Consider the following 25,205-nt stretch of genomic DNA (forward strand, 5'->3'; position numbering starts at 1 on the left):
CAGGACTGCTACTCTGAGGGATCCATTCTTGAGCAAGGCAAGGTTTATTAGGCGTAAGATCACTATCTGTCTCAAAAACATTGGTGGAATTTCTCTATGTGATAAGTTATGACTCTAGCATAACTTTTGACTTAACAGAAAAGTCAACTTGGTTGAAGTTTAACTCAAGTTAATTGAGCATATAACCAGGTAGGAATGTATCATATTCTTTGAAAAACTACCTCTTGCAAAAACCTGAAAACAAATTAAGTCTTACCTTACTACAACTACAAAAGAAAAGTTAAATAATATTAAGACTGAATGGTAGATTTATTACAACTTTTGAAAACATAATGAAAGAGGTTAAAACAAACATACAGAAAAGGAAATCTTTTTTGTTTCCCTCCATGGAAAGCGAAGGACCAATGTGCGAACTCCATTGTGAACTTCAAACACAAGAACACCTTTAGAACACACTCCAAGCAATATTCCTGTCTGTGACTTCTTTTCAGGGTGCACCCGATGAAAATGAACTCCATACTCTGTCAGTCTTTGGCAGACCTGTTGGAACAAAACCACACCTCAGCAGAGCACTTGGATCAGCAGTAGCATGGAAAGGACAGGGTTTTCAACATATGCTGCTAGAACATTTTGGATCCACATGCCAAAAAGTGAATTAGAATACTCACTTTATCTGACAGATGAATATGAACCCAAAATGTATCATGGGCCTAAATATAGGAGCTAAAGTTTCAGGACTAAAAATCTCTGTAACCTTGGGTTAGGCAAAGCTTTCTTAGATGGGGCATGGAAAGTGTGAGACATAGAAGAAAAGCACTGGTACACCAAACTTCACTGGGTCTCATCCCCAACACTACAAAGAATCAAGAAGTCACTTCAGTCACATGGAAAACATGGTCATCACAAGTCAGTGATAAACTATACAGACAAACATACATTGAGAAATAAGTATATGCAAAGCATATTTTCTGATTAGGGAATTGTGTCTAGAATATTGGAAAAAAAAAGATGTACCATATGAGGAAAAATATAACCAGATGGAAATAAAATTGGAAAAGATTTAATTAGATATATTCACAAGATATACAGATAACAAATGAAAACTTAAAAGATGCTCAGAATAATAGTAACTAGGGACACATAATTAAAATTATGATGTACTACTACTACTCAGCTATGTGAAGGGCTAAAGTGGCAAAGACTGAAAACCAAGTCCTGTTGAGGATGAGGACAATGGGAACTCTCAGAGATGACTATAATGTAAAGCTATGGTGGAAACCAGGGTGGCATTTTATTTTTATTTTATTTTTATTTATTTATTAGAGAGAGAAGGGATAAGAGGCAGGAAGAGAGAATGGGCATGCCAGGGCATACTGCCACTGCAAATGAACTCCAGATGGGTGAGCCACCTTGTGCATCTGGCTTACCTGGGTCCTGAGAATTGAACCTGGGTCCTTTGGCTTTGCAGGCAAGCACCTTAATTGCTAAGCCGTCTCTACAGCCCTATTTTTTTTTTTTTTTTTACAAAGTTAAGCATATACTTACCATAGGAAACACGAGTTTGTAGCTTATATTCTTCACTGTGCACTCCAACAAAACAACCCATTTTGGCTTTCTTATGATGAATCCTAGAATACGGCAGGTAAGTGCTCTGCCACTGAGCTACCCTAGCACCACCTGAATTCTAGTATAAAGCTGCAACGAGTCTGTGAATGAAACCCATTCGGAGAAGGGCTGGGAGTTGATTCCCTACACTATGAATTAGCAAATGGAAGACATAATGTTTCTTCTTTATACTGTAGCTTGATTTTGAGGGTATGGAATAGGGGTAAGAGCAGAATTCATAGCCACATAAATACAAATTCAGTAATAATTTTGCCCCACACAGAATCTACTGCCCTGGTGAACATCACAAGCCCCAATCCTTGGTTCCCTCTTTTATAAAATTAGAACTAAAATGCTGTAGTTTTAGTTATTGGCCCACACTCTTAGATGTGAGCCTCTAGCATCTGCTTGTTGTGAACAAGTAACACTGTCACTGGTAGTCTTGCAGGCTTACCTTTAAAAATTCTAACTCTGTCTCTTTCTCAGAAGCTCCTGTGTAGGTATTATGCAATTTGGGTAACTCTTCTTTGATATAGGATAAATCAAGTTTCTCCATCACTCTGGCAGGCAAATAATGTTCCAGGCGAAAGTAAGACATACCATGAACCTGGAAAGGAGAAGGTTTTGTAAGCAGTTTCACTTGTCTTTTATTAGCGTGATGCATCTTCCTCCTGTCTTAAAGGTCTCACCTCAGCCAAGAGATAAAATACTTCCATTTGTACTTCTCTCCCAAAGGAATGCATTCTAGATGAAATGTGTCCATTTTGCCTTTTTTTCAGTGAGGCAGAATGACTGGTCTGATATAAAGGCTTCAGGAGAGGATATTTGAAGGTCTTGCATCACTACAGCTAAGCATGTTAGTCCCTTGCTCCCTGTTAGATCACTTACATTTGGGAACACAAAGCTTTGCCCATAGAGTTCTCCACACAGTGACCTCTGCTCTATTCCTAGCCCATCACTGTGGACTTCTGTAGGAGAGGATCCCTCTAGCCCATGTTTGACTAATGACGCGTGCATTTAAACTCTAGTAGTTAGACTATGGGAAATGAGGACTTAGTGCTACATATCACTAAACTCCCAAAGAAGACAACTTTAAACAAAAAAACAAATCTTATAATGTGTGACTGTGTGGGAAGCTTGGTCATTCCGAGGAACTACAGCATATACAAAAATCTTCAGATCTGTGGCAATGCTCAGTTTTTTAAGTACTTGCCACAGAAGCCTAAGGACCTGAATTCAGATCCCATGTAACAGCCAGGTGCATCAGTGGCATGAACCTGTAATCCTTACTGGTTAGCTAGTCTAGTTGAATTGGTGAGCTCTAGGTTCAATAAGAGATATGATCTCATAAATGTTGGCAGGGATGTGGAAAAAGAGGAACCCTTCTACACTGCTGGTGGGTTTGCAATCTGGTCTAGCCATTGTGGAAATCAGTGTGGAGGTTCCTAAAACAGCTAAAGATTGACCTACCATATGACCCAGCTATAGCGCTCCTAGGCATATATCCGAAGGAATCATCTCATTTCCTTAGAAGTATGTGCTCAACCATGTTTATTGCTGCTCAATTTATAATAGCTGGGAAATGGAACCAGCCTAGATGTCCCTCAACTGATGAGTGGATAATGAAGATGTGGCACATTTATACAATGGAGTTCTACTCAGCAGTAAAGAAAAAATGAAGTTATGAAATTTGCAGAAAAATGGATGGATCTGGAAAGGACTATACTAAGTGAGGTAACCCAGACCCAGAAAGCCAAGCGCCACATGTTCTCCCTCATATGTGGATCCTAGCTACAGATGATTTGGCTTCTGAGTGAGAAGGAAAATACTTAGTAGCAGAGGCCAGTAAGGTAAAAAGGAGACATAAAGGGTAGAGAAAGGAATGGAGGAGGATACTTAATAGGTTGATATTGTATATATGTAATTACAATGATTGAAATGGGGAGGTAATATGATGGAGAATGGAATTTCAAAGGGGAAAGTGTGAGGGGGTGGGAGGGTATTACCATGGGTATTTTTTTATAAGCATGGAAAATGTTAATAAAAAAATAAATATTAAAAAAATAAAAAATAAAATAAATAAAATTTAAAAAAAGATATGATCTCAAAAATAAGGCCGAGAGCAACTGAGGAAGATAAATAATATTGACCTTTGGTCTTCATATACATGCCCACACATGCACACGCACACATGTGTGTATAAACACACACATACCCCCCCCCTAGATCTATTCAGAATTAGCATTTCAACTAGGACCACTCCTTAATTATTCTAAGAATAAGAACATTAAAACAAGGGCTAGCAATGTAGCTCAGTGGTAAAATGCCTGCCAAGCATGTTCAAGTCCCTGGCTTTGAGCCTTAAAAAAAAAAAAAACAAGAAAACACAGATACACAAAATGAACAGCAAATGGGAAAATCCATCGATACAACAGTGTTCTGGGAAAAAAACAAACCTACCTCTGGCTGATAATCTCCATACTCAGCCTGGAGTGCCAAAGAGGCCAGCAACAAGGACGTCTCGTCATCACAGTGCATCCTCTCCTCCAAAATGTCTTTCCGCAACTGAAGGTAATATTGATGACAAGTCAGGTTATGCCTGAAAAAACAAACACACATAAACATCTTGTTTCTTTCTTTCCTTCTTCTTTTTTTGTTTTTACAAGGTAGGGTTTGGTTCTAGCCCAGGCTGACCTGGAATTCACTATGTTGTGTCTCAGGGTGGCCTCAAACTCATAGTAATCCTCTTACCCCTGCCTCCTGAGTGCTGGGATTGCGTGTGCCACCACACTCAGTCCACAATCTTGCTTCTGATCTTGAACCTTGGGTGATTTCGGTTTTAGGCACAGATACTTAAGTTTCTAAGGAAATATATTATTAACTTTTTTATTTTTTATTTTTTTGAGGTAGGTTCTCACTCTAGCCCAGGCTAACCTGGAATTCACTATGTAGTCTCAGTAGCCTTGAACTCATGGCCATCCTCCTACCTCTCCCTCCAGAGTGCTGGGATTAAAGGCGTGAGCTACCATGCTCAGCTATTATTAACCTTTTAAAAGCACAGAAACTATTGAGGGAAAACTGTACAGTGTCCTTTACTCCTTGGCAGTGTGCTCCATGAGCTCTCGTGAATGTGTAAAGCTATGGCTACTTCCAGAACCCAGGCATGGTATGGGATTAACTAGAACAATTTACCATGGAACTTGGAAACCTCAGTACATGAGGATTTTTCTTTCATTATTAAGTTGTGAATGATTACTTGCTCACTTAAGGGAAGCACTTTACAGTTTGCCTGGCATGTCAGAATCGCCAACCTGACTACTCTTGTGGTTTGTAGCCATTGGTAAGCAAGGGTTGCCTTAACAACTTCTAATACCAAAGAGCTGTTTGATAACCATGGTGGCTGCTAAGTGAGTGACAGGTAGTGTAGACAGCATGGACTCCCAGGGCAAAGGGATGAGTCATACTCTAGGCAGGTTGGAACAGGATGGCACATGATTTTATCAAACTATTCAGAACTACATGCAATCTAAAATGAATGAAAATTGTTTCTGACATTTCCCATTGGATATTTTATAGATTATGGCTGATCACTAGTAACTGAAACTATATGACTAAAACTGTAGGTGAAGACAGCCTCCTATATTTCTTTCATGATAAAAGAAGAAATTGTCATTGACCAGAATTAAACAATTTAGTACTAGTAAAGTGTCAAAAGAACAGAGGCCAAAAAGAGCAAAAGAGGGCTGGACAGATGGCTTAGTAGCTAAGGTACATGCCTGCACAGTCTAAGCACTCAGGTTTGATTCTCCAGGTCCCACATAAGCCAGATGCACATGGTGGTGCATGCATCTGGAGTTCGTTTGCAGTGGCTAGAAGCCCTGGCACTCTCTCTGTGTGTCTCTCTCACTCTCTGTCTGTCTCTAATAAGTAAAATTTTAAAAAAGAGCAAAAGAGAAACCCTTGTGTACTCACTGTATTAGGCTAACATCATCCATGAAAAATTTAATTCGGAAGAACAAAGTAAAATCAACAGTGACTTTACTCTTTTTCTTTGGTTCTTCTTTCCATCCCTCTGGGGCCACTTTGGTTAATTTTAAATCAGGATCAACGAAGAAATATTCGTTTTCTAAAATAGAATAAGAAAAACATTGAGATAAAACAAAAGGCTCTGTTTAATAGCATCAGAAGAAATAAAATAAGACAGAAGTGTGGTTGGTCTCTGTAGCACTGAATATGGGTGGAGTCGGTAGGGATCAATTTTGTAAAAACAGGAGCTCTAAAGACAGACAGTACTGAATTAATGACTAGCTACATCATTTACTGCCTGTATACCACTGAATAAACTACTTTATCTTTCTGGACATCAGTTTTCCTGCCTATAAATCATGATACTGGCAATTCCTGACTTATACAGGGCTGTTGTGAATATCAAACAATAAGCCGGGAGTGGTACTTTTAATCCCAGAACTTGGGAGGCAAAGGTAGCTACGGATCACTGAGAGTTCAAGGCCACCTTGAGACTACATAGTGAATTCCAGGTCAGTCTGAGCTAAAGTGAAACCCACCCTCAGGGAAAAAAAAAAATCAAATGCCAACCGGGCGTGGTGGCGCATGCCTTTAATCCCAGCACTCAGAAGGCAGAGGTAGGAGGATCACCATGAGTTCGTGGCCACTCTGAGACTACATAGTGAATTTTAGGTCAGCCTGGGCTAGAGTGACACCCTCTCTTGACAAACCAAAATAAATAAATTTAAAAATATCAAACAACATAGGGAACATAAAACACCTAGGATGGCCTGCGATGGCATAGCAATTAAAGGTGCTTGTTGGCCAGGGTTTGATTCCTCAGTACTCATGTAAAGCCAGATGCAAAAAGTGGTACAAGCATCTGCTCTCAGGGTTAGGGGCATGGCTCAGAGAGTGCTTTCCTAGCATACTTAAGGCCCTGGGTTCAAATCCAATTGCCACCCAAAATATAAAAGCAGGAAAAAAAAGCATCTGGTGGTCATTTACAGTAGCAAGAGACCCTGGTGCGCCCACATACACATGCACGCAAACAAACACAATAAACAAAAAAATACAAAAAGTACTCCCAGGAAAGTAAGTCTTAAATGGTAGCACTTTAGTAAATATTAGCTGCCATACTACTGAGCCACCAGCTTGAAATCTAGGAGCAAGGAAAAGCATCTCTTTATTTTACTTTTGAGTGGTATCACTTACGTATTATTGACTGCAAATAAAATGTTTATCCACTAAATCCTGACTTGTACTGAATGTTTAAGAAATTCGGGTTGGAGAGATGGCTTAGCGGTTAAGCGCTTGCCTATGAAGCCTAAGGACCCCAGTTCGAGGCTTGGTTCCCCAGGTCCCACGTTAGCCAGATGCACAAGGGGGTGCACGCGTCTGGAGTTAGTTTGCAGAGGCTGGAAGCCCTGGCGTGCCCATTCTCTCTCTCCCTCTATCTGTCTTTCTCTCTGTGTCTGTCGCTCTCAAATAAATAAATAAATAAATAAAAGAAGAAATTCGGTATACTGTGAACAGAACTTCTGCTTGACTAGGCATCTTTATGTAGACAGCGTTACATGGTTACTGCAGAAGACACTGAAGTACCAGATCAGACACTAGTTCTTTCCATCCTCCTGGGTCACTCTGGTTAATTTTAAGTCAGGATCAACAAAGGATGACTCTAAAGAAAAGTTATTAGTTTTAGGGGACAAGTATTAAAAAAATTGTTGAAGGCAATACCTCTTTTATGAAAAAGAGGTTGTCAAGGTCTTGTATTTCCAAACCACATGACCATCTATTGCCGTTCATGCTACTCTGCTCTGAGCTTTCAAAGTTACATTCTGAGAAAACTGAGGCATACATGAAGAGTAATTCCTAAATCTAGTGCTTTACTGAAAACAGAAGGTCAGTTCCAAAGAGCTTTTTTAAAAAAAATTTATTTATTTTTATTTGAGAAAGGGGGGGGGGCGATGAAAGAATGGGCATGCCAGGGCCTCCAGCCACTGCAAATGAAATCCAGATGCATGTTCCACTTTATTCATCTGGATTTACATAGGTACTGGGGAATTAACTCAGGTCTTTAGGCTTTGCAGGCAAGTACTTTAACTGCTGAGCCATTTCTCCAGCTTACCAAAGAGCTTCTTAATGTTTTTTAGCAACTGTGATAAAAAGCAGCCTGCACTGCAGCTACGCTCTGAGACCACATGGTAGTGCAGGTCAAGGAGATCATGTTCAGGTATTTAAAAGGCATGTGAAATGACAACTCTTTTCTTCATGATTTTTCTTTCTGAGATAGAGTCTCACTATTTACTTCCTCCTCCTCTAGTGTTTCCATTGGTGTGATTATAGGTATATGTACTACACCTGGCTGAATTGGCTACTTTTCAGGCATCAAGCAACAATAATCAAAAGACACTGTAAGAGTTTAGCATAGCAAGCTAAAAAAGTTTTTGTGAAAATTTGGAAACAGGGTCTTACTATATATTTGGCTTCATATTAAGATACTATCATCTAAAGTGCATACAGACCTATATAAACATACACATGTATGGATATATGCCTCACACTGAAGGCATTCCTGATGAAAGGGTAGATTATGTCTGAAAAAATATACACATATATACTATACATACTTAAAATGTCATCATTAAAATCCATTTTATTTTTAGCTAGTGAGACATACCTAATGGCCAGCTATTTGGGAGACTGAGAAATGAGGATCATGCGAGACCAGGAGCTCAAGATAATGGGACCCCTATCTTAGAAATTAAGACCCAAACCCAAAATAAAATGACCATTTTTTGGGGGGGGGGTTCGAGGTAGGGTTCACTCTGGTCCGGGATGACCTGGAATTAACTATGTAGTCTTAGGGTGGCCTTGAACTCATGGTAATCCTCCTACCTCTGCCTCTCAAGTGCTGGGATTAAAGGCGTGCACCACACCCAGCTTTGACCATTTTTATACAGTGACAGCCAAAGAAAAATCTTCATAGATAGAAGGTACCTCATGAACACAACTGCTAAAGTAGCCAATGAAACTGGGTGAAGTTCCTCACTCACTGTGTCTCTCCGTGTTGATCTGCTCATTAAATTAATGCTTCCCAACATGAGGCCAGAGTGATAATATTTGTGTAAGAAGTAAGCTGGCTGCCAGGTTTCCATTTTGAACTCTGCATTAAAAACATCGAGTACCTTTGAGGGTAGCCAAAGCAAACAAGTGATGCTCCACTAAGCCCACATGGGCTACAACCATGTCAAGCACATCTTTACATATGGTTTTGGTATCACAGGTGAGCTCCAGCCTCTGTCCGCTCAGAAGCATTATGCTAACTTTTCTCCGGCTGTCTTCGTTCTTCCCTTTTTTGGCCTACGATTACACACAAATTAATGGCATTTGCAAAAAGAAGCATTTTAAGTAATTAAACTGGATTTTACAAACAAAATTACTGAAATCATTTTCTGGGAAGGGCACAGATTGGCTTTGGTACTTACAAGAATAGACCGTGGCAAATCCAAAGAGATAAATGGTTCAATGGTCATTTTCACAAACTCAGGGCCAAAGAAATTCTGCAAATCACATGGGTAGAAACAATAATTTTATCCTTTATCCTAGCTCTTTCCTTAAAATGAAACAGTGAAATAATAATACACATAAAGCCACCACATTAGAATGAGGCACTGTAAAACACATGTAGAAACTTTCAAAGCAAACTTTTCAAAGCGATTAGAACAGAAATGCCTTGCACAAAGTTTTAACAGAAGTTTCTCCTCCTTCCTGCCCGAGATCTCAAATACTATACCTAGTCTGATACTATCTCATTGGGTTTCATTATTTTCCTTTCAGACAGATTCAGGCTCTTAAAGTGATTTTGCACTTGGAGTGGAGTTTGCTGCTGAGCTAGTGCTTAGTATGCTCAAGGCCCTGGAGTTGATCCTTCCCACCCCAGTAAATAAATAAAAACAAATAAGTAAAAAAGGAAAATAAGGGCTGGAGAGATGGCTTAGTGGTTAAGGCGTTTGCCTGCAAAGCCAAAGGACCCAGGTTCAATTCCCAGGACCCACGTAAGCCAGATGCACAAGGGGGCACATGCATCTGGAGTTTGTTTGCAGTGGCTGAAGGCCCTGGCATGCCCATTCTCTCTTACTCCGTCTTCTATCTCTCTCTTAAATAAACAAAATAAAATTAAAAAAAAAAAAGGAAAATAAGTAATATTGAAACAATGTGGAGTCACCAAATTTATTTTAGGAATTAGTTTTAATATGACCAATGTGTGAAGTAAGTGAATGGAGCCTCATTTGTTTACAAAGTCATGTTCAATCCAAAATAAGTCAGTTAAAGGACATCTACTTTGTGACTACAAAGTATACATATTTGCCTGTAATCATGTTCTTGGAACCCTGTGACACTGCACTATTTTTTAATAAAGTGACAACTAGGGATATCACATAGTCTCTGATCTTCGATATGGCCCCAGCAAGAAAATATATGAGGAAATAGGAGACTTAACTGATGAGAAGTGTGGAGTCTGCACTCTGAATTTACTGCTTCTTTTTATATATGTGTATGTTTAATGTGTATGTTTGTGTATGAGTGCATGTTCATGTGTATGCATGCATGTGGGGAGACTAGAAGATGTCACATTCAGGAATGCCATCTATCTCCTTTAGGACAAGCTCTCTCATTGGGCTGGAGTTCGCAAGCAGGCTGGACTGGCTAGCAGCAAGGCTTAGGGAGTCTCCACCTCCTCGGTGCTGAGATGGTAGGCATATGCTACATCTAGCATTTTTATGTGGGTTCTGGGGCTTGAACTGGGTTCTCGTGCTTGGGAGGCAAGTACTATACTGATTAAACTATCTACCCATCCCCTGACTACACTGTTTCTTAAACTGTTCTTTCCTCTTGCAAATTCAGGGCTTTTAGGCAAGGGAACACTAGTTTATGACATAAAATGAGTTATACTCCAGATGGGAACAGGATGAAAAACAGAATGAAAGATTATGTCCAAATGGGCAAAAGGCAGAAGGCAAGCAGGGCTCATCCTGATGCAGAGGGCAAGTGCTGCATGTGTTTGAACTTATGATTACTGGGGCTTGTTTTGGTTGGCTTCTCTGCATTTGGTTCCTTGGTGTGGGAATTCTGCCCAACTGACTGAGTGTGGAACATGTGACAGATACCATTAAGTAAAACTTTAACATTAAGAGTCTGTTAATAACCAATGAGCCAATGGCACATGTTTTACACAAGAATAGAAATGGAGTAGATCAAACACAACTAGTCTGCCATGGAAAACAGAGACTATAAGGGTCAGCTAGAGCAAACCAGTCTCAACAAGTTCAAACATGCCTTTATGATATTTTGGGAATGAATATTCAGTTGTGAAATTATTCTTCCACACACTGTCATTATTTTCAGCTTTAAAAATATAACATAAATATTATGTACAAAGCCTGCTTTTGTTCAGAGACAAAATACTATGTGATCCTTTAATGACCAGTAACTCAAATTATCTAATTATTAACAAAGCATGTCTGTGATGAAGGCACACAGAAACTGACTGCTTAACAAAGAAACATGTTTTTTTGTGAGTTAATATATAATAGCAGCATTTTATAAGGGCAAGACCTATAATCTATGAATTGTTAATGAACCAAATGTCTAGATTAGCTCTCTGAAGTGGTACAGGAAAATAGTGTGCATACATGCATGCCCTTTACACTGCTCAGAGAATGAAGCTATTAGAAACTCACACTTTTGTATGACACAGGTATTGGTTATGATTACAAACTGGCAAAATATTGAGCTTCTTCCTTTCAACTTAAAATATTACTCCTTAGAATAAATACTATGAAGGAAATTTGAGTTGCATCAAGCTAAATGCCATATAACATAATTCTCTGAAGCCAGGTATGGTAATTCATGCCTATAATCCCAGTATCAGAAGTTGAGGTAGGAGCCCTGTCATGACAATGACTTCCAAGTCAGCCTGGGATAGAATGCGACCCTGCCTCAGAACAAAAACAAATCCAAGCAAACAACAACAAAAAGCAAAAGCAAAAAACAACAACAAAAAAAGAAAAAAATAATAATTTTGGGCTGGAGAGACTTGCTTGCAAAGTCTGATGGCCCAGGTTCAATTCTCCAGCACCTACATAAAGCCGGATGCAAAGTGGCACATGCATCTGTGATTCTAATGCTACTATGACAATGGGAGGCAGAACCTCAACAACCCAAAGCTTGTGTGCCTGCTTGTCTGATTATGTGTACTGCAATCTCACAGTTTGTTTGAAGTGACAAACTCCCAAAGAAGGTGGAGCACAGACACCTTGAAGTTGTCTTCTACATGCATGCAAACAAGCCCCCCCCCCCAAATAAATTTAAAGAGAATTTTTGAAACAATTAGCAATATCCAAAAACAGTGTACTATTTTTTCTTAGTACAGAACTAAAAAGAAAAATAATTATGAATTATATTGCCTTTAATTTTTTTGTTTTTAAAGAATCATAAAAATGAGAATGTCTCGCCTATTAAATTAGTAGCTGATCAAAAAGAATGATAGTAGGTAAGAACATAGTAAAACACGTACAGCCCTAAGAAGGGTAAACTGGCAAAAGCTTTGGAAGGTCACTTGATAACGTATATCAGATGTCTACAACCGGGTCTGATGGGCTGGGGAGATGGCTTAGTGCACAAAGCAGTTGTATGAACATGAGTTGAGTTCAGACCCCACAACTGACCCACATAAATGCCAGGTGGGCATGGTGGCCTGTCTTTAATCCCAGAGCTCAGGTGGCAGAGGCAGGCCCCCTGGGGCCAGCTGGCTAGTTAGACTGGCTCAATCAGAGGGCTCTGGTTTCGAGTGAGAGACCTTGCCTTAGTAAATAAAGTGGAGAGTGACTGAGGAAGATATCGACCATTTCAACCTCTGGCCACTACATGTGTGTGTGTGTGTGTGTGTGTGTGTATATATATATATATATATATATATACACACACACACACACACACGTGCACATGCACGCACAGGCATATGAACAGACACATAAAAATATTAAAAAGAGGGAAAAGTCTTATGTTCATTTTAAACTTATGTTTATAGAAATATATTAAGATCTACTTAAAGCAAAATATCCCCCAAGATGCATGATGCTTCCTATCTTAGGATACTGTAAATAAAAGACATGATGCTTGGAGATGATAAAGAGAATTAGTGCCAACATTCTGAGAATGGCAGTGCAGATAAATGGAATGTACTTCATAGCATTCTTGAGCTTCTGAACTAAACATGAACTCTAGCTCATCTTGTCTTGATTTATTCTCTCAATATTAAAAAGTAATTCCCCATAATACTGAACAAGGGCATTTGATCTTAAGGAACATGCATATGTATTTCTATATATTTTCATTTTAAAAATATTTCTCCTGAGATGAGGTTTTGTGACATGGCCCTGGCTGGCCTAAGACTATTGAACAATCCACTTTCTTTCGCCTCCCAAATAGGTAGGACAACAGGTTCACAACACTGTAGCTGGATATCTGGGAATACAAGTACACAATGCCACACCTGATTACCTGGGGCCATAGGTGCACTACCCCATGCCTGGTTATCTGGGCCTACAGGACACAACATCATGTCTGGGCAGCTGCAAGTACAGATGCACTACATGGTGCCCGGGTATCTGTGACTACAGGTATACTACATCATCCCTTGCAATGCGTGCGCCGCCTTGTGCATCAGGCTAATGTGAGTCCTGGGGAATCGAATCAAGGACTGTTGGCTTTGCAGGCAAGCACTTTAACCACTGAGCCATCTCTCCAGCCCTTATGTTATTTTTGTTACCTGACATTATTTTTAAAACAAAACAATGAAAATGGTTAAACATTTATTTTAATAAAAACCAACAAGGTACTTAATCTCCCTGGAAATGGTTGTATAATTTCATTGTCAGCTGAGGCACCTGTGGTACTTTTGAAAGCACTCTCAAGTCCCCCGAGAACAAGTCTAAGGTGTAGCCCGAGCACCAGCTTACCCTTAGTTTTCTCTGGGTCATGGCTGTTTCTAAGGCAATTTCTCTTAGGGGGTCTCTGGAGATGTCAAGCATGGAAGCTTTGATGGTGTCTCCTGGATACAGGCTCAGCCGAGACTGTCGCAGGGCCATCCTGGCTTGCAGCTGCATCATTTCTTCTTCTTGTCGCTTTAGCATAATCTCTTGATTGATTAAGTTGCCTTCAAGGGGTGACTCATATTGTCTGCTATGTAGAAAAGAGGAGGGAAGAAAACATTTTTTTAAGCTAATGAAAAAAGGTCTATGCCAAATAAGGCAACAAAAATTCATTTTATTTTTCATCTAAGAATAGTGGATTATACAAAAGGGTATAATAAGAGAAATGATACCTAACATCTTTTATAAGTAAGAGAAACACATTGCTATAGGTTTAGGTTTGCTTGTTGACAAGTGCTCTTAAGTGTTTGGTAACTGTCTGACAAAGGGGTGATCAGAGAATCTTCTGTTTTAACATTTGGTCTGAATCTGGTTCATATGACATTTCTTAAGAATCTAATTATTTCTTGCTGACAGTAGTCTTTTCCTGACACAGAGCTCTTAAGTCCCTTGGAATTTTCTCAACAATAGGAATCTCTTTTGTTCTAGTGAAGAAATGCTTGGTGGGACCACAGATAAGTTCTAATAGGGGCTAATATAGAAATACAAAGGTAAACCAGAACATGCCAGAACCAGCAGCCTCAGTGCTGAGAGCAGTTACAGTCTCAGTTAATGGTCTGTTACACCTATGATATGAACTCTCTACAAACCCGTATTCCGTTCCAGCACACAATCAAGAAGTCTGGGACAAACAACTGACATCTAAAGTGGGGCTGTGGGACTGAACCTTAATAAAGGACCCGATACTAATTCCAGGTATTTAGTGGTGAAGTTGAGTTAAATGTCAGGACATTCAGCTAGTGTGCAGAGCACTGGGGAACTGGTTTGTTGAAGTGAGGAATGCCCTATGTTTGGTGCCAGAAATTTTCTGTGGGCAGTAACAGGTCCTGGGGCTCAGCCACATTCACTTATATGTTTATGTGTTGCTATACTTATCCACACGGCAGGTCTATGTCATCTACCTCCTCCTTGAATACCCAACCTCTTCTGAAGGCTATGTACCCCTAAAGTATACAGGGATGGGCAGGTTTGTTCTTTTATTTTTTTTAAAGTAACTTTTTAAATTGACAATTTTCATACATGTACACAATATATTTGACCATAATCCCATCCCATTACCTTTTTTTTGCCTCCCTTCCCCCACCGTTTCAGAGACCTTTCTTTCCAACTACTTAGTGGTTGCTTTACTCTTTCAGACTTGTACCATTGAGGCTTGCACGTGGACAGAGATTCTGCTTCTCATTGTAGTTTACTCCTTTTCCAATATACCCAGCTTCCCTTCCATACCTGACTCTACTACTCTGCTTTCACTCTATTGCTCTGCTGGCTACACCCCTTCATTACATAAGCTTTAGTGCTAGACTTGGTCTTTTTCTCTACCATTACTCTTGTCATTTGTAGTGCGGGTACATGAATTAAGGAGTCTTCTGACCACCTGACATCCTATTGTATTCTCTATGTAGTATTATTTTCATCACTGGCTTTCTAAGTAGTTTTAGCCCACTGGCTCTAATATTTTATTTCTTCCACCTTCCTTTTGCCCTGTACTTTCTGGATCCTAAGGTTCACATTAAAATTATCTTTGCATACAACCACAGCACTCATGAAACTGCAGTGTGAGTCTGAGTGATCTCACTGGGCCCACTGACTGGTGACTCACTTTTTTTTAGAGAACTGTTTTACATCACCATGCTCATCTAAGCTCCAGTACTTTTTCCTTCCTCTCAACTAGTAACTTTCCCTCAAGTTGGATATTAATTCACACATTTAGCCTACTGTTTCTAAGACCAAATTACTGGTACTTCCCCCCATGTCTAACTTTCTCCTAGTCATTTCCCAGATGCTTAAGAAAAATTTGTAGTCACTCTTGTTCCCTCTTTCTTACAAATCTCACATCAAATTAAGCAACAAATCTGGAAGGTACAATGTAGAAGACAGCCTGGGTTTCTCTATCACTAACCATCAAGTCTGCACTGTTTGTGTAAATACACTGCTTGCTGATGGTTCTTTTCTGCCTAGAGCCTATCCTTCACAGAAGACAGGTAATCCTATTGTAGTATAACTTACATCTCCACTCTTCACAGTTCTTAATTATACAATGAATGCTCCTTATAGCTAACACCCTCACTTTAGATTTCTGTGGTCTCACATGATTTGGGTTCTGGTTATACTGGGTCATCCACCATTCTTTGGGTACAATGTCGTTCACTCATGTGCTGGAGTCATGCTGCCCTCTTTAATCTTTCTCTAACATGCAACACCTCATCTGCCATGTCCCAGCACTTCTGCACATGCTGTTCCTTGTGATTTAAAACCTCTTCTCACTAACATCTCATTCCCATGGATCACCTCCTTACTTCAGTTTTCTATTCAATGTCATCCCTTGAGAGATCTTCTCTGACCATACCAGCTATGCAAAACAGAGTTCTGAAATCCCATCTTCACACTACCTATCTCACTCTCTCGACTGAGTTTCTTCAGAGCACTATTACTGTATCAGACTGTGTTTACCTGATTTTTCATGGTTTATTAGCTAGCTCTCATCTCTGAATAGTCTCCCTAGGGAGAGATTTTTGTGTTAGTTGTTAAAAAAAAATAAATTTAAAAAAATGTCAGCTTCCAGCACTCAAAATATCTAGTAAGTGGTGGGGTCTCAGCAAGTAATGGGTGAAGACTGTTTCCTCATCAGCTCACCCTCACTGGGGGACCATCAGAATTCAAAACTACTTTTGTCACAAACGGAGTATTTTCAGTAAGCAGATCAGCCTTTTGCTCAAATCATTTTCAATAAGAACTTCTCATTGGTGGCAAAAAAGATTTATCATTTTACCTCTTCCAATACAATATCTGGTATAAGTTTCTATAAGGAAAGAAATACCAGAGAGGTAAAAAAACAAAAACAAGCCAGAATCAAGAAAAAATCTGTACTACTGAAGAATGAATGCATAGACTGTCTGCTAATGTGTACTAAGAAAAAAAAAAGCTGAGGCAAGGAAGCAGTGGGGATATACTTTGTGCAGAGTGAACTTCAAAAGTTAGTGTATAAAAAAGCACGCAGATGTTCTTTGGAAGCTGTTTGAATATCCTTTTTGGTCACTGAAAGACACTTTTGATAGCTCAGAATCCAAAAGTTCCTCATTCTGTTGCATCTGACTCATGACTTCCTGTGAGTGTCCCCTCCCTAACCCCCCCAAGTCTATGATAGACATCAATGGCATTGGCTAGATCTGTTTCATTACTTCATTCTAAATAAAGGGAGTGGAAATTTTCTTTTCAAGGAAGCATACAACATGTCTAAGGACAGTACTGTTTGATAGATCTCACAAATATATGACCTAAAGAATAAAGCAGGAGATTCTGACAGCATGTTAGCATGCTGAGGATATAATCAGGGACCTTTGCTCACATCACACTCAGAAAGTTTTATACTTGCATAAGTAATTTTGATAGTATTTAAGCTAATATGGTCAGGAAAAGGATGGAACTAGTTAAAAGAACTAGAGTTCAGAAATTTACATCAGGTAGCAAATATATATCTAATAAGAAAGCCAGGGCTGGAGAGATGGCTTAGCAGTTAAGCGCTTGCCTGTGAAGCCTAAGGACCCCGGTTCGAGGCTCGGTTCCCCAGGTCCCACGTTAGCCAGATGCCCAAGGGGGCGCACGCGTCTGGAGTTCGTTTGCAGTGGCTGGAAGCCCTGGCGCGCCCATTCTCTCTCTCTCCTCTATCTGTCTTTCTCTCTGTGTCTGTCACTCTCAAATAAATAAATAAAAATTAAAAAAAAAAAAAGAAAGCCATTTGTTCTAGAAACATTTATCTCTTACCTATCTAACTCCGTTGTAATGTGTTTTCTGCACTAAAAGAGTTTGTCTTTCAAATGGGAAAGTGGGAGGAGGGAGGAAATTACCATGGGATATTGTTTACAATCATGGAAGTTGTCAATTAAAAAAATGGATTTGGCAAGCAAAGGTGGTTTTAAAATTAATATTTCCTTAAATAAAATATGGAAATGATCAAAATTAAGATTCTCTCATAGTTGATAAATTTTTTAAACTTTTTGGCTTATATTTATTTATTTATTTGAGAGAGAGAGAGAGAGAGGCAGACACAGATAGAGAATGTGCATGCCAAGGCCTTCAGCTACTGTAAACAAACTCCAGATGCATGCGCCACCTTGTGCATCTGGCTTACGTGGGTACTGGGGAATCAAACCTGGGTCCTAAGGCTTCACAGGCAAGTGCCTTAACTACTAAGCCATCTCTCCAGCCCCGTAATTGTTACTTTTGAAATTTATTATTAAGAAAACAGGTAAAAAGCTGGGCATGGTAGCACATGCCTTTAATCTCAGCACTCGGGAGGCAGGGAGAATCACTATGAGTTCTAGGCCACCCTGATAATACATAGTGAATTCCAGGTCAGCCTGAGCTAGAGTGAGACCCTGCCTTGAAAAAAGAAAAAGGGGGAAAAAAAAAACCAGATAAAGTTTACAAAGTAAGTTAAGCATGCAATGTTAGCAAAATGTCATGCTTTTGTCTCCTTCTCTTTTGTTAAAAATACTCATAAGGGGTTCATCAGAAGATAGAACTAATATAAAATGTTGTATGCCAACAGAAAATAGCTTTTTTTTTTCAAAGAAAAGGTATCTACTCTCTTAAAGACATGAGAAACAAAGGAAAAAAGAATATTAGTTAAGAAAAAATTTTAGTTTCTGGGCTTAAGTACTTGAACTCTAATCACTTGAACTTTAAACCATGGACAAATTATTTTAACCACACTGAGTTACCTTGTCTATTAACAGTTTACAAGTATAAATACTGGCTGACAGAACTAATGAGCTGTGGAGCAAGTTTTTGATAATTTCTAGATAACTTTCTTATACTTGCTGGCACTTGAATTAAACACTTGAATTAAAATTATAGTTTAAAAGATTGTCATACCATGGTAATACACCTGGAAGCACCTCTGGATGTCTACTATTAGTTACAAAATTGAAATGACAATTTTTTTCATTCCAGCAAGGGAGCTGTGTACACGTGACAATGGTATGCATCAACACACTTAGCATTTATCTCACTATTTCAGTTTAAACAAACAAGTGAGTACACTTCAAGCTTAGAACAGGTAAGAAATTCACCAAGTACTTCAGTATCAAAAACTGAACTCTAAATAGCACAAACAGACTTTAAAAATATGGCATATAATCTCTTTTAATCAGTTTGTGAACAATTAACTTTTTATATGTTTTACTTGGTGATAATCTATTAATTATTCATTCAACAATTCATGCTGAATGCTTGCTAGTGGAACTTTTCCAAACCTTTCAGAAGTAGTAATTACTATTTATCTGATATTTACTATTTTTCATATTTATTTATTTAAGAGAGAGAAAAGATGCAGATAGAGACAGAATAAGTACGTCAGGGAGGGCCTCTAGCCATTGCAAACGAACTCCAGATTAATGTGCCACCATGTGCATCTGGCTTAAGTGGGTTCTGGGGAATCAAACCTGGGTCCCCTTGGGCTTCACAGACAAGCACCTTAACTGCTAAACTATTTCTCTTTTTATAGATTTTTAAGGCTATTTATCTTTACCTTCTTGGTTGTTATTTCTATACATATTGAAAAATTCTTTAAATACAATAAAAATAAAATATACAATAAAAATAATGAGAGCCATTATGTTAAAAGATTATACCCTGTCTTTCATTATTGTATACATTTTTGAGAACTAGCGGAAAGCGTAGCTAAGGGAGAAGAAAAAAAATTAAGATGACAATTAAAAAAAACACCCTTGAGCTGGGTGTGGTGGCACATGCGTCTTTAATCCCAGCACTCGGGAGGCAGAGGTAGGAGGATCACCATGAGTTCGAGGCCACCCTGAGAATACATAATGAATTCCAGGTCAGCCTGGGCTAGAGTGAAACCCTACCTTGAAAAGCCAAAAATCAAACAAACAACAACAAAAAAAACCACCCTTAATTCTAACAAAGAAAACAACAACGAAAAAAAAAAAAAGAAAGAAAGAAAGAAAGAAAGAAAGAAAGAAAGAAAGAAAGAAAGAAAGAAAGAAGAACAGCACCAACCACCTGAGACTGGAGGCATTAGTACTCTTTCACGGGCCTTACCTTGGTCTCTGTGACTGGCCCTGACTTGGGGTTTCGTCTACTCCCGGGAGACCACTGCTGGAGTCAAACCTTTTGGAAGCTTCACTTCTTCTCACTGATGGCAAATAAGAATGCAATAAGGGTAGAGGCAATAAAATATGAAAGCAGTTTAATCTAAAAACTCAAGCATTTAGCAGAAATCCAAGGCAATTTATAAAAACCTCACAGTTGCATACCCACATTAAAGATAAAATGTTACTAAATTATTATTTTCATTTTTGTTTTTTTCTAGGTACGGTTTCACTTTAGTACAGGCTGACCTGGAATTCACTAGGTACTTTCAAGGGTGGCCTCGAACTCATGGTGATCCTCCTACCTCTGCCTTCCCAAGTGCTGGGATTAAAGACGTGCTTTGCCATGCCCGATGTTAAATTGTGTTATTTTTAAAGACAATGACTTCCTGCCTATATGACAAAAAAGTATTATTTGGTGAAACTGCAACTAAGGTCCTGCAATGATATTAAAATTAACAAAAAGAAGCATTTCACCATTTAAATTTTTTACTTTTATTTTAACACTAATAAAAAAGAATTGTGGCTTCTTAAAAACATTTGCAGGGGCAGGGAGATAGCTCAGCAGTTAAAGGTGCTTGCTTGCAAATCCTGTAGGTCCTGGTTCAATTTCCCAATATCCACATAAAGCCAGATGCACAAAGTGGCGCATACATCTGGAGCTTGTCTGCAGTGACAGGAGGCCCTGGTGCACCCATTCTCTCTCTTTCTCAAATAAATAAATAAACAAACACTTGCATGTTTCAGATTCCTTTTACCTTGTCTGAAATCTGATTCAGAAGAAATAATAGATGGACTTTCACTGGAGGTACTAAAAATATCACTGTGGTAAGTTTTGTATCTTCGAACTGGTTCTAAAGGGATTAAAACAAAAACATTACAAGGAAAACCCATTAGCCTTTCTATACAATTAAAAATTGCTTTTATCTTGGAGGCTAGAACACTTTATGCTTGCTTTACATTAACCACTCACTGGGCCATACTCTAACAATGAAATTCCAATTTTGAAATGGTCTGGCACATGCATTGAGAGCACACACTCTGGGCCCAGACTCCCTAGGTTTAGGTCTCAGGAAAGTAATTCAACAGCCCAGTAACTCATTTTATTTATTTATTTACTTTTTCAGTCCAAAAGGGGTTATGACAGTGCACATTTCAAGGCTGTTTTGAGAATCAGGAAAAAAATCCTATGTGAAGCTCTTGGAACAGTACGTGGATCCAAGCATGCTAGGAAATGATATGTCATTCTGTTAGGTGGAATGAGGGGTCAAAAAATGCAAGAACAGGGCTGGAGAGATGGCTTGGCGGTTAAGCGCTTGCCTGTGAAGCCTAAGGACCCTGGTTTGAGGCTCGATTCCCCAGGTCCCACGTTAGCCAGATGCACAAGGGGGCGCACGCATCTGGAGTTCGTTTGCAGAGGCTGGAAGCCTTGGCGCGCCCATTCTCTCTCTCTCGCTCTATCTGTCTTTCTCTCTGTGTCTGTTGCTCTCAAATAAATAAATAAGTAAAAATAAAAAAAAAAACGCAAGAACATAATCCAATAGGCTTTAAAATAGAGAAGATAAGATAGGTATGCAAATACACAGTTCAAACCGAAGGGAAGGAGATGATAAGCACTGGAGCAGGGCTGCTGCACTGCTTTGTGCAAAGGGTGTCCTGTACAAGGGACAAGGGCCCAGGGCAACTGTGGAATCACTTTAATCCTTAGTCTGATACTTCCAGCTCAACCCCTCCTTCTTCATTTCTGCCCTTCCTGTGATACAGCATCTCAGGTATGAAATACTGCATGTCCCCAAGTTCCCCTTCTATGAGGAGCAAGCCTCATATTATTCATCTAAAGAGAGGAACTTACTGGAACTGAAAACCCAAGCATGATAGTAAATTTCACAATTCCTTCAAACTAGAGTCCTTCAAAATATTGTTGAAAATCCCCTTAGCTTGGTATTCAAAGCCTATCAAAACCTGGTCCACACATACATGCCTAATAGTGCCTCTTCTTATTTTGAAGCCACATATTCAATTGTGACAGTATAGCCCAAAGTACAGGCCTCTTTCCACACCTTCAAACATATATACACAAAATTTTAGAAATTTAAAAGCTAGATTCAGGTATAAGAATCACCACCAGCCATTTCCTCAAATTCTTCACTCACGTGACTAATTTTCAGATACCTGAAAGACACTTGCTGGACGAGAAATGGTGTTCTTTACCTGACTGCCTTTTCTTTCTACTTTGACAGCTTCAGCTTTTCTTTATACCTTTATGAACATTGCTTCTGTTATTCTATTTACTTATGTTAAGCTAATGTGAACTCTTCATTATCTTCATAGTTTTCTACTTGCTTACCTTACCCAATACTATCTGACAAAAAAGGACAACCTCTTGTAGATGAACCTCTTCTAGTATCTAGCATCTTCCATGAAGATGAACAGGAAGCAAAAAAATCGTTTCTGACTGAGTAATGGAAATGAAGGTTACATAAAGGTCACAGATGGCTCTGAGGAGACTAGTGTCATTGCACAAGCCTCAGAAACCAAGTGCTTAAGGGTCAAAGAAGGACTAGACAGTAAGAGTTTGAGAAAATGAGTATACACTATTGCTTCCAGAAATAGGAGGATTTAGAAAAGTAAAGGAAAAGCCGAGAAACCTGTTGCTGAAGTTGCAAATGGTGTTGGGGAAAAGTGACATCAAATGTGCAGAAGGAACCAAGAGACAGAAAGAACATGTGGACGGACTGGCAGGTAGACCTTTTCTTAATACTTATGTCCAAAATTTTCCTGGTAATAAAAAGTGACTCACTCCTTAGGAACTAATTTGTCTGGAAGCTGGATAACTGAAAGAAATTATGATAAGGGTCAGCAAAAACCACGGAGATCTTCTGTGTGGCCATGAGGACTTAGGCAGGCACATGAATTTTAGTGGCACTTATCTGAATTATTTTGTGGCTTTTTCTTGCTTTGGAGAAAGTAGTCCATGGGAATTCTCAAGACTGAGGAGAGACATGGTATATTTGTTTGCAGGTTATCAAGGTATATGAGGGACTTTTTTCCTCAGCAGTCTGCAAACTTGAGGACAGGGATGTAACATAATGAAATATTTGTGTTAGATGGTGTTCAGAGATTATCAAAAGAAAACAAAATTAGTGAATAAGTGAAATGGTTAAATGGAACTAAGTGTCAGGCTTAGGATCCAGTATGGATGTATGGTAAGATGGAGAGATCATGCTGAGACTTAGGAGTCTTGCTGGAATAGAGAGCTTCAGGTAAATGGGAGGGGGAGGGCAAACGGCTGGCCATGGACTCAAATAGAAAGGACCCTCTGTTTTCCTAAGGTAATAATTATGAGAACAAGGCATCAAAGCTGGCTGGTACTTGGTGCAATTTTATGTGTAGTGAACACAAGCATCTAGTAATAGTACTTCCCAGTACTCCTTAAGAATTGCTTACATTCTATCACAGAGAAGAAGAAACTCTTCAAATCCCCTGGCTTATATGAATGTGATTTGAAAGAGTTGTGATGGGCTGAAAACAATAGTTTCACCTAATACTGTCTGCTTAATAACAACACAATACACTCCACACAAGCTAAATAGTTACTGAGGAAGAACTGCTTCCTTCAAGGACACCAATGCATTTTTGTCTTATTGTTACAGACCGTTCATGCTAATGGACTCTTCCAGGACAACTTAACCAAAGCACAAATCCAGAATTTCAACTTAAAGGACAGTGAAACCACCAAGGCCAAGGAGAAGACTCAAATTTAAAGAGATAGTAAGGTTTTGATATTGTATGAAGGAAAGCAGGAAGTCACAATGAACTGAGTAGAAAACTTCCTTTCACTGAGATGTTATGCGTTGGAAAAACAATTTAATACACTATATAAAGCAGTGCATGAACCTACTGTTTCTTTACTATTTCTGCAGAGCAAGTATAAGAACATAAGTAATTTTTAAATCTTCACTTTCATTTGCTGGTGATGCTTTACAAATATTTCTGTATTGTTTCATGCATTCATATTTTCTTTCTCGTATAGTCTATGCCTTAAGTTCTTTTTCTTCAGAATACTGGCACAGCTGACAAACTGTTTTAAATTTTTTTTTAATATTTTTTGTTTATTTATTTATTTATTTATTTGAGAGTGACAGACACAGGGAGAAAGACAGATAGAGGGAGAGAGAGAGGATGGGCGCGCCAGGGCTTCCAGCCACTGCAAATGAACTCCAGACGCATGCGCCCCCTTGTGCATCTGGCTAACGTGGGACCTGGGGAACTGAGCCTCGAACCGGGGTCCTTAGGCTTCACAGGCAAGTGCTTAACTGCTAAGCCATCTCTCCAGCCCAAACTGTTTTAATTTTTTTATGTATTTATTTGCATGTGTATGTATACGCATGAAAGGGTCTCTTACCACTGCAAATAAACACCAGATACTTGTGCCACTTTTTGCATTTGGCTTATGTGGGTATCTTGGGAACTGAACCCAGGCTGGTAGGCTTTGCAAGCAAGTGCCTTTAACTGTTGAGCGAGCATTCCAGCTCCTAAAAAACTGTTTTTAATCTCAAAGTTTCTTCCATAAGACATATGCAACCTTGATAATTCTCCTTAAAAATTTAACAATGAATTGGGCTGCAGGGATGGCTTAGCAGTTAAGGTGCTTGCCTGCAAAGCCAAAGTACCCACATTAGCCAGATGCACACGGGGCACACGTGTCTGGAGTTCAGTTTGTCTGCAGTGGCTAGAGGCCCTGACATGCTCATTCTTTCTCTTTTTCTCTCAATCTCCCTCTTTCTGTTTCAAACAATAAATAAAAATAAAATATGAAAAAACTAACATTAAATCATCTTTCTTTGTTTGCTTCTTTATCTATAAATGCTGTTCTCAGTACCACACTAGGGGGTGGGAGGCATTACTTTAATATGTGTGTGACTGGAGGACTGGTCCTCTAGCAACACAAACTAGATGACTAGCCTCATGTACAAAGGGCAGGGAATGTTTTGGTTCTTCCAAGACTGGGGTAGGGTAGAAATATCTATATTACCTGAAGTAGCAGGAATTTATTTTGTGAGCTACCTTATTCCTTTCAGAATGCTGTTAATCATATTACTTTCATATAATAACATGGAAGATGTAACCTGATTAAAATTCCCACATAATATTTACTACACTGTCATAAGGTTATAATCAGATTAAAGTTCTATGTCAAAATTTCTTATATTGTCATACTTACAAAAAAGATTTAATCCTTGTAAGCATAGGGCTTTCATTT

General features: G+C 39.0%; 1 protein-coding gene across 13 annotated transcripts in view; it reads right to left on the minus strand.

Annotated features, from left to right (window-relative positions):
- The window catches only part of Ptpn13 (protein tyrosine phosphatase non-receptor type 13), a 216,730-nt gene that overhangs the window by 84,374 nt on the left and 107,151 nt on the right, over window positions 1-25,205 (minus strand). For 9 of the 13 annotated variants that reach the window (XM_045142565.1, XM_045142568.1, XM_045142573.1 and 6 more), the window contains 9 exons: window positions 20,701-20,796; window positions 19,893-19,986; window positions 13,638-13,860; window positions 9,102-9,176; window positions 8,802-8,976; window positions 5,578-5,731; window positions 4,066-4,204; window positions 2,060-2,212; window positions 358-540 (listed from right to left, as the gene is read on the minus strand). In XM_045142565.1, the coding sequence (XP_044998500.1) occupies window positions 358-540; window positions 2,060-2,212; window positions 4,066-4,204; window positions 5,578-5,731; window positions 8,802-8,976; window positions 9,102-9,176; window positions 13,638-13,860; window positions 19,893-19,986; window positions 20,701-20,796 (1,292 nt within the window). The remainder of the gene's footprint in view (window positions 1-357; window positions 541-2,059; window positions 2,213-4,065; window positions 4,205-5,577; window positions 5,732-8,801; window positions 8,977-9,101; window positions 9,177-13,637; window positions 13,861-19,892; window positions 19,987-20,700; window positions 20,797-25,205) is intronic. The other 4 variants (XM_045142564.1, XM_045142561.1, XM_045142567.1 and 1 more) reach the window with 3 other exon arrangements.

This window comes from Jaculus jaculus, chromosome 2, assembly GCF_020740685.1.
Source record: "Jaculus jaculus isolate mJacJac1 chromosome 2, mJacJac1.mat.Y.cur, whole genome shotgun sequence".
Classification (NCBI taxonomy): Eukaryota; Metazoa; Chordata; class Mammalia; order Rodentia; family Dipodidae; genus Jaculus; species Jaculus jaculus.